The 10495-nt window shown below is 39.5% G+C and overlaps 1 protein-coding gene across 1 annotated transcript in view; it reads right to left on the reverse strand.

Moving 5' to 3' along the window:
* LOC119898150 overlaps positions 1-10495 on the reverse strand; it is a 16591-nt gene extending 6096 nt beyond the window's left edge. Inside the window, exons 1-10 of the mRNA XM_038712332.1 lie at positions 10343-10495; positions 7810-8101; positions 7182-7225; positions 5836-6121; positions 5544-5587; positions 4695-4983; positions 1565-1612; positions 1167-1225; positions 718-1000; positions 261-304 (exon numbers count right to left, since the gene is read on the reverse strand). Coding sequence (XP_038568260.1) covers positions 261-304; positions 718-1000; positions 1167-1225; positions 1565-1612; positions 4695-4983; positions 5544-5587; positions 5836-6121; positions 7182-7225; positions 7810-8089 — 1377 coding nt within the window. The 5' untranslated portion in view covers positions 8090-8101; positions 10343-10495. The remainder of the gene's footprint in view (positions 1-260; positions 305-717; positions 1001-1166; positions 1226-1564; positions 1613-4694; positions 4984-5543; positions 5588-5835; positions 6122-7181; positions 7226-7809; positions 8102-10342) is intronic.

A 10495-nucleotide genomic window follows, 5' to 3' on the forward strand; every position in this document is an offset into this window, starting at 1 on the left:
TGATCCATTTGGTTATTGCTGTTGCATTGATTATAGTTCACAACATAAATTTTATTGATGTTGTGAACTTGTTGTGAACTTGTTGTGTTCTTATTTTCTTTCAAATTGAACACACAAAACACAAAAAAACTACAACTCTTTTCACAAACACTGAAATGAGTCAGAGCAGGAGAGCATGTTTTGTATTTTTTATTTTAACACTTTGAAAAATGATTTGAAGTACGCTAAAAAGATGTTTGATCAATGTTTATTTTACTTACTCTCTGGATCAGTGCAGACCGGTGTTCATCTGCAGAAAGTTTCTCTGAGGAGAAAGTGGTAAAAGTAATGAGTGATTCATCCAACATCTGACAATAAACAATGTTATAAGGCAATACTGCTTTCTAAATATTACAGAACACAAAAACCTTACACCTCCTCAACAGTGACATATACGTTGTAAATGTATATATTATAATAAATATATAATAATTATAATTATATTTTGAACTCCAGATGGTGTATCTTCTCTAAATTAGATATAGTTTATATACGTTATACACTGTATATATACATACATACATAGCACATATAGTATATACAGTATATACACACTGTATGTATATATACACTATACTATGTATATATTTATGTATCATGTAAGAGAATAAGACATGGCACAAGTTATGAGACACATGTTAAGGACCAGTTTTATGATTTAACATGTTTTTGTCTTACTTTTGGGTCCTGAGCTGCTGTCTGACAACCTCTGCGCCAGATCAGTCCTCTCTATCATCTTTAAAACCTCCTTGGTCTTCTCCACAGAATGTTGGCCATAGAGCTGCACCATTAAAATCACTGTAACCTGAATGTCTGTTGCCTCCAGCAGCATTAATGTGATGTCTGAGAAACACTGAATTTGACTCAGGAAGACATAATATATGAAGTCCTTGAGCTGCCCTCCACTCAAATCAGCCAGCGTTTCCAGAAGCAGCTCTATAACAGATGCCATTGTTTCTACCTGGTGAATTCAGAGCAAATGTTCATGGTGATTGCAACCATGTTTATATTTTTATTTTCAATTAATCAATTACCAAAAATAGTTATTTTATATATATATATGGTTAACCAATCACTTAATGGATGAATAGTTTCAGTTTTAGTTTAAAGTCAGACAGATTACTCACTTTTTCAGTCACTGCAGGCCAATGCTCATCCACAGAGTGTTTCTCTGTTGATACAGGAACTATAGAAACCCGTTAATGATTAATTTAACATCAGGCTTTATAATGAGACACTGTCAGACTATAAAAATACTAATATTAAGGATTCACTGCAAAATGGACAGAACATTTACTTAATAGTAATATCATAAAAATCATTTCTCGACTTCACGTGATGAACACTTGTCAACATGACATCAGATTTGCTATTACACTCACTGTTTAAGGTTCATACACTGATATGTAAATTTAAATAAATATAGGGCTTTGAGGAAACTTTATTCTTAGTTCAATTAATTATATTTGTTGTTTTCATATATCTTATTTAGTGTTTTAAGTGTTTTTATCTATTATAGACCTACCTTTCTCTGTGGTATTCACACCAAAGGCTTCAGCAGATGATCCTTCAGCTGCAATGCATTTAATGAAAATTTTTATTGTAATAATAAATACACTGTGTGTACCCTTTCTGTGTACTTGTTCTAACTATAATACTAGGTCCTGAGAATAAAAGTCTTTTATTATTTAAGTTTCAGGTGTGTGAAAGAAGTAGTCATGGTCAATGAGAAAGCTATTCTACAGACAAAGAACATGTGGCCCAAAAAAGAAGAATGTTTTCAAAGAAAAGATGTTGAGAGAACTTGGAAAACACAACATTTACAAAAAAGGACCAAAGTTAACAGATTCATTAATCCTCAGAACATCGTTGCTTTAAAGTCCAAAACATTCACCTCTAAAGGATAATTTTTTTGAAAAGTGGTGGGAACATTTAAGGGTTCAGATTAGGGGTGAGACGAAACACTTAGTCCACAAGACATGATAATGCATAATATTGGAGTCACGAGAACAAGACAACAAGATACTTCAATGCTATTTAGAAGAAATATTCATTGATGAAATAAGCTATTCAATTGTGGGTCTGGGGTCCCACCCCAGAAGATTTTGAGCATTAAACTCTTAATTTCTTGCAGTCTAGAGACATATTCTGAACCAATTTATGGTGGAAATGTCTTTATTGATATGAAGGGAAACAAAATGCATGTGGCCAGTGACAAATCAGAAAATAAAAATATTCTTGAATATAATTCAGTAATAAGCAGCTTGTTTTTTTGGCCTAAGTTACTTTTTTTGGACATGGTAGATTTGTTTCTTCCATATTTACATTGCAATATTTTCCTATTAGGCATGTAAACCTTTCTCATAGAATCTTAATTTGTTCTAATTTTCAGAAAACTTTTAGCAAATGCTTTCAAAAAGTGTTGGGGACGAAACCAGCCATTTCAAAAAGTGTTGGGGACGAAACCAGCCATTTCAAAAAGTGTTGGGGACAGCACTTTGTAACCATGTATATTTATTATTATACATTAATGTATTATGCACCACAGTTACCTCTGCAAATCAAATTGCCTCACCGATATACAAACCTGGATGCAAACAAACTTCCTCCCCCAACTCGATTAAAATAAATCTGACAGGTTTCATCGGCACCAAATCACTCACAAAAAACACCAACAACTTCAGTCTCTCCATCAACAACTCTACCAAGTCCCCATCCCCACATAACCACAACCTCGGAGTCATCTTTGTCAGCAACCATATAACCATATCACCAGGACTGCCTTCTTTCACCTCAAAAACATTACCTGTCTCCATCCATCACTCACCTTCTCTGCTGCCGAAACCTCGATCCATGCCTTCGTTACATCCAGAATTGACTACTGCAATAGCGTCCTCTATCTTCCAAGCCCTAAATAAACTTCAATATATCCAAAACTGTCCACACCCACACCTGTGACCAGGCGCTTTGAGAAACTGGTTCTTCAGCACATAAAGAACAACATCCCAGCCAGCCTGGACCCTCACCAGTTTGCTTTCAGAACCAACAGATCCACAGAGGATGCCACATCCACTGCCCTCCACTCAGCCCTCACACACCTTGAAAAAAACAACACCTACATCAGAACGCTGTCTGTGGATTTCAGCTCAGCATTCAACACAATCTCCACCATGAAACTGATCAGCAAACTCAGCACTCTGGGTTTAAATACAATGCTCTACAACTGTAGACACCCTCACAAACAGACCCCAGTCAGTTAAGATTGGCGGACACACTTCCTCCCCTCTAGTTTTCTGCACTGGAGCCCCCCCAGGTCTGTGTGCTCAGCCCCCTCCTGTTCATGCTGTACACCCACAAGTTCACACAGAGAGAACTCTGTTATAAAGTTTGCGGACGGCACCACCATCATCGGCCGGATTTCAAACAACGAGGGTTCATATCGGGAGGAAAGTGACAATCTTCCAGAGTGGTGCACAGCAAACAACTTCTGCTTAACTTTTAGGAAGAAGGAGATAAAGACACACACTCTTGTCTACATCAGTGGAGCTGAGGTGGATCAGGTGAACAGTTTCAGGTTCCTCGGAATCAGCATCACAGAGTGTTAGGAGTGTGGTATTTGTGTTCATGTCTTTCCTGTTTAAGTCTGTTTTTGGTTCTCTGTTTGTCTGTAGTCTTGTTCAGTTAGTTCCTAGTCCTGTGCGTTAGTTAATATCTTTTGTGTTTACTCCTGGTCTTGTGTTCCCTGTTTAGTCTTGTGTATTCCCTTGTTCTTTTACTGGTTCTGTTTAGCTCTGTCGCATTCTTGGTTATTCACTCTGCCCCATGTCTGCTTGTCTAAGTGCTCTCTCTGTTGTCTCTGCCTGCCTGCCTCTCTGTTTTCCTGCTGTCTCTCTGCCTCCCTCGTTAGCCTCATGTCTGTCACCTGCGTTGCTCCCGCCCTGCTCATTATCCCTGGTATATATGTGTGGTCTTTCTGTTCAGCCCTTGTCCGGTGTTCGTGTTACCTTCTGTGCGTGGATTCCCCAGTGTTAAGTCTTGTTGCCTGTCTTCCTCGTCGTGTCTCTCTGTTTCCCTGCTCATTTTGGATTCTCACCTGTTTGGATAACCTGTTTTTGGACTCTGTTGATCAGCCACTCTGCTTGTAAGTGTGCTCGCCTTTAGTTTGTATTAAACCCCGTTCAACTGTTCCTCCTCTGCCTTGCGTCCTGCGTTTGGGTCCTCCAACCTGCCTCCACCCCACCCACCGTAACACAGAGAACCTGACATGGTCATCTCACATCTCCACGCTGGGGAAGAAAGCCCAGAAACTACTATATTTCTTGAGGAAGCTTAAGAAGGCCAAATTCCCGTGCCAAGTTCTTGTCAGCTTTTACAAAGGAGCAACAGAAAGCATCCTGACTGGAAACATCAGTAACCGGCATGGGATGTGCACGGCCCAGGCCAGGAGGGCTCTGCAGCGGGTGATTAAAACTGCTCAGAAGATCATTTGTACCCATCTCTCGAGCATCAGTGATATGGGTGAGGTGCCTACGCAGAGCCCAAAGGATACAGACCTTTCACCACTGCCGCCCCCTCACTGTGTATCTTTATATGTACATAATTACTGATTTTACTGAGAAGCGCTATAGAAATAAATAGTATTATCTTTATTTTACCTTTGGGTCCTGAGCTGGTCTCTGACAACCTCTGCACGAGATCAGTCCTGTTCATGTCCATGAAAACCTCCTTGGTCACCTCTACAGACTGTTGACAGAACATCTTCATTATCATATCCACCAGTTCGTCTGTCCTGTCTGTCATCAGCATCAGTTTCCATGAGATGTCTGGAAGGCTCCTATGGAAGAACCCAAACTGCAGCAACCACTTGAACTTGTTCAGCTCCGAGTAACTCAAATATCTGAGTGTTTCCAAAAGCAGCTGTTTAATAGCCGCCATTGTTGCCACCTGAAAAATTCAAAATTCAAAGAGGAAATATGTTATTTCTTCACTGGAAACATTTAGGACTTATCTTTTAGCATCTAATCAGTGCCGCTATTTTAGACGTTTGAATGTTAAGTTTTGTGTTTCTACAACATCACCTAAGCTACAGATGCATTTGGTAATTTTCTGTTTGTTAGAGGTAAGGAGGATTCATTTTTCCTTCTTCCCTTAAATATCTGTAACCTGATTAATGTTTGTTATTTCCAGGTTGTAACTCAATTTAATTAATTTAAATGAGCCACTCATCTCAACATCAGATCTTGTTGATGAAGTAACTGTAGAAACAGGTGGCAGCACAATGCATATATTTTCTCAATTTCATGTTTTGGATTTTGTTTAATTCTTTGATAATCTTTAAAAACAGATTTTCAAACTCCATCAAATGTCACCTTCAATTCTGTGAGACACATTCAATTTAAATCATGAGTTTGATTTAATTTAACATCATTAATGTTGATATGATTTGAACCTGCATCTAATAAGAGCAGCACTCTGCATGGTCAGACAGGTATGACACTGCTCACCTTGTGGATCAGTGAAGACAGGCGTTCATCGACAGAGTGTTTTTCTGAGGAGAGAGACAGGACATATATACGGGTGATTGAAAAAGAATTACAATACAAAGGGTCAATACAGAATTATCCAGAAACCTTATCAGTTACATGTAATTGATCAGTGATATTTTGCCCCTCTCCAGAAAATTTTCTTTACTTTACATTAATCACAAAATCTGTTGGAGACACAAGATGATGCTTCTTTTCTGTTTTCTTCACGTTAGGTTTCATGTTTTTAACGTTTTTGTCTTTATTGTCTTACTTTTGGCTCCTGAGCAGGTGTCTGACAACCTCTGTACCAGATCCGTCCTCTCCATCCTCTTTAAAACCTCCTTGATCTTCTCCGCAGACTGCTGGCCGTATATCTGCACCATTAAAAACACTGTGTCCTGCATGTCACCCATAATAAGCAGCCAGCATGGGATGTCTAAGAAGTGTCTGTGTAGGTCAGTTTGATTGAGGAAATATTTGAACCTCTCAAACTCCCCGACACTTAAATCAGTCAGTGTTTCCAGAAGCAGCTCTATAACAGACACCATCGTTTCCACCTGGAAAATTCAAAGGAAATGTTCATGGAGCAAAAGTACAGTTAATCAGCTGGAATGATGACAGATTTTTCTCAATCATCTGTGTTTAGAAATATGGATGTATTCAGAGTACATCAGCCATTTCACACAAGATATTGCTGATAATATTTGTGAAACTGCTTGTACATGTATAAATTTCTCATTAACATCAATGTTACTCCCTTAAGTCCATCCATCATCATTTGCTTATCCTGCATACAGAGTTGCGGGGGGCTGGTGCCAGTCCCAACTTACTTTGGGCGAAAGGCGGGGTCCACCCTGGACAGGTTGCCAGTCCATCGCAGGGCCACACATAGACAAACAACCACTCACACTCACACCTAAGGACAATTTTGGAGACACGAATTAACCTAGCCTGCATGTCTTTGGACGGTGGGAGGAAGTCAGAGCACCCGGAGAGAACCCATGTGGAATATGCAAACTCCACAAAGAAAGGCAATCGGGGTTTGAACCCCCAACCTTCTTGCTGTGAGGAGACAGTGCTAACTACTGCACCACCACGCTGCCCTTCCCTTTAGTCCACTTTTATAAAATAACAAACTTGCTTTTACTATTGCCTACATTACATTGCCTATTGTAACTCTTTCAAAGACGGGGCTACAAAGACAGCAATGAGTCTCTTTATTTGACAACAGAGTGGCTGTTTAACTTGTTGCATCTTTTCTTCTAATATAAAAAGTAACAAAACACACCAACTTATTTTTCTGTTTTAAAATATTGTGAATTTCTATCTCTGTCAAACTAATCAAGAAGAATGTACTGTATATTCCCACAGATACAGTATAGAAGGTAGATATAACACATCCTTAAAATTATTAGTAAATAAAAGCATTCATGCTTAAGACCTCGCATTTACATTATGTAGCTTGATCGGTTCAATTCTTTGAGAGAACTATCTGAGGAAAATGACATCATTGTATTGTATTTCATCATTGTATCATCAATTATAATCTTCAAGATGAAGATGATTTTCAAGCTTCTACTGAATCAAAGCTGCACTGTGTACAGTCAAAATACTCACTCTCTGTATCAGTGAAGGCTGCTGTTCATACACAGAGTGTTTCTCTGAAGGGGAAAGAAATACAAAATAACTGATTTAACATCAGATTTTGAAATACAAAGGATTTAATTCCAAAATGTCACTCCTCCTTAACAGTGACATAATGTAAAGCTACTTAAAGATTTTCCAACATAGTTGAATGGTTTTGGATGTATTTGTTTTTGCATTAAGCACAAACTTAAAACATCTGATCAAACATTTCTACCCCAGCTGATGTACTTTCCTGAACGTAGGAGCTCATGTTTTAGGTTATTTGCTCTGGCAGCAGTGTCTGGTTGAAACACACACCGTGTGAACGTCCAGCAAAGAACTAACAACTGCACAAGATGTGTTTGCTGTACTTCTAACATGATTTGGTAAGTTTAACAGAACAACTACACTACATTGCATGTTTCGTTGCTCTGGTTGGTTGTAGGTCTACCCAATTTCATCTAGAGGCCTTTTGGTTTGCGCCCATTGATATAACCCCTTCGAAATCAAACGGATAGGCTCCAGAAATAAGCATAAGTGATATGATGCCAGGCTAATACTTTCCTATTTTTTGATGATAAAATATATATTATCATTTTTTTTTTCTTCTTTGCCTTACTTTTGGTTCCTGAACTCATGTCTGACAATCTCTGCACCAGATCAGTCCGGTTCATCTTCTTTAAAACCTTTTTGGTCAGCTTCACACAGTCTTGGCTGTACGTCTCCATCAGCTCCACTATGTCCTGTGCATTTGCCACTTTTAATCGCCTCCATTTGATGAGTGGGAAATTTTTCTCCAATTCCAAATTTAAGTCATTCCAAATGAGTGACTTGAATTCATCAAGTTCCTCAAAACTCAAATCGTTCAGTGTTTCAGAAATAATCTTCTTCGCCGACATTGTGGTCTTCACCTGGAAAATAAAAAGGACATTTTTATTTTTATAGGACAGTTTATGCACGACAAGATGTATGCTGTTTTTGTGATTTACTACCATGACTGGAAAGTGATCTCTCATTTTTATCACTAAGTTTACACAATTATATATACAGTATATATATATGCTTTTATCCAAAACCACCTACATTTGAGGAACAACATACCAGTATCAGTAAAGTAAGGTATCTACAAGTGACATTTGATATTGGTGAAGAGCAGCATAAAGACATCACAATGAAAATACAGCAGCGGAAAGACAGTACAGATAATTGATGCAGACCCAGAGAGGTGTTTATGGCTGCGGACCAGCGGAGTCTTGATCTGTGATTGCTGGCTTCCCGCTGCAAAGAGAGCGACAGGTGTCTGTGTTGCGGTCAGGTCATGGGGGTCGCCAGGTCATTTTTCACGGGGCTTTAGCCCTGGATGTTTTGCCTGTAGTCCCAAATGTAACTCAGCAACAATTAATATGCAATAATCCTCATTACGCAGCTCGTCTCACAGGTCTTGGTAGAACAGAGGCTATTCGCAATAACATTGTTACATTTTGTTTGAAGTTCATGCAAGGTTGACCCCCCCACCGTTGCTCAGCATGCCTGCATTTAAAGTGAGAGAGAGAGAGAGGGAGAGGGAGATGGCACATTGGTTACAGCTTCAGAGCTTGTCAGGGACTAATGAATTATCTTTATTAAATGTTGTCAGTCAGTGTCTAGTCAGTTTATTTGCTACCCAAACTTTTCACAGTCCACAAAGTAGCGAGAGAATAACCTACAAACACCTGACCACAACACAGACACCTGTCGCTCTCTCTGCTATTTCCGTCCTCCTCGCTCGCAGTTTGACTTGTCTCTCTGCTCTGGGATGCTTCGCTCTGAAGCGCACTTTATCAGAGGAGCTGAAATTAACCTTTGTGTGAATAGTGAGATTTATTTCTGATCTCAAGTGTGTGGTGTATAACATATGTGCATTTGACGCATAACAGTTTAACATAGCACTGTAGCAGCTGGATAGAGGATTAGTGACCTTTTAACGGGAGAGCAGAGGTTAGTGGTTAGGTGGAGACTCAGACCCTTATGTGGTGTCTAACAGATGTCTACACTTATCCTATAGAACTGTGCCCTTATATGGATCGGTGCCTTAGTTTGCAGACTCAGACCCTTATATGGTGTCTAACAGATACCTAAACATGTCCTATATAAGCTGTGTTTGATGTACAGAGAGACAGAGTGGCCATCAGGCTGGGTCACTCTCCAAGCTGCTGCAGAGCTTGTAATTGATGCTGAACTCCTTGATGTAATAAACTTTTATGATCAAGAACAGTGTCAAGCGGATTTCTTCTCAACACATCATCGCAGCATTATTGTTCGGACACCACAAGTGTTTTCAGTTTTCCACCTCTGATGAAGAGCAGTGCGCTCGTCTCATCAAGTTTGCTGCAGTCCCAGACGGGGTCCGTGTCTGTCAGACGGTCTGAAGGGGGTAGCCTACTACCATATCAACAGAGAAATAAGGCAGGGCAGCCTACTGCTCAGCAGAGGTGTAGGTAGATTTTGTTAAAATATTGCAGATGTCAAAGAACACAGATATGCGGGGGAGATTCTGAATGTGCAGAAAGTTTTGAACCCAAGCAGAAAACCTGCTGAAACACAGGAGTTTATAATTGAATTAAAATTAGCACTAATTAATTTCTCATTGAGGTGAAAAGGTGCCACATGCACATTGAAAGACTTTACTTAAGTCATAAATACATGTGCTGACTCAGCAGTAAATGAGAAATGTTTCTAGAGCCAGGAAACGCCCCTGGGTCAGGTGTGTCGTGTTATTCGCTCGCAACTTTGTGGCGGAATGTTAACCGCTTGTGTCGTAAATACACTGACTAGAAACGGACTGGCAAAATTTATAGCTATCTGTTTTCATTACAGTTTTGCTAGGGACAATTCAGTAGTCGCTGAGAAGTAGTGAAGCTGTGAACAATGCGCTTTCTCTCTCTCAATGCAGGTAGACTGAGTAACGGTGGGGGGTCACGTTACGTGAACTTAAAGATTATTGCATGTAATATATATATATATTGTTGTTGAGTTTGGCTATATTCGGGGCTAAAGTTTCAGGAAAAGTGACCTGACGACGCCAATGCCGCTGGACAGGAAGTGAAAACTATGAAAGTGAAGATTAACACACACAAGCGTTCTGCAAAAAAAAAAAATAATAATAACGTTACCGTTTTAAACGAGCTTGTAGCTTCAGCCGTTAGATCTGAACATCGTCCATTTTTTCTGATTGTGACAAAACTGAGTTGAAGTCTGTTCCCCTCTCGATTAGCGTTTCCCTCCCATAGCAGTGCTTGAAGTGTATAAACATTGGTACCCCTCCC

This window comes from Micropterus salmoides, unplaced genomic scaffold (genome assembly GCF_014851395.1).
Source record: "Micropterus salmoides isolate LMB-PRFRI ecotype aquatic unplaced genomic scaffold, ASM1485139v1 Ms_hic_scaffold_11, whole genome shotgun sequence".
NCBI classification, from domain to species: domain Eukaryota; kingdom Metazoa; phylum Chordata; class Actinopteri; order Centrarchiformes; family Centrarchidae; genus Micropterus; species Micropterus salmoides.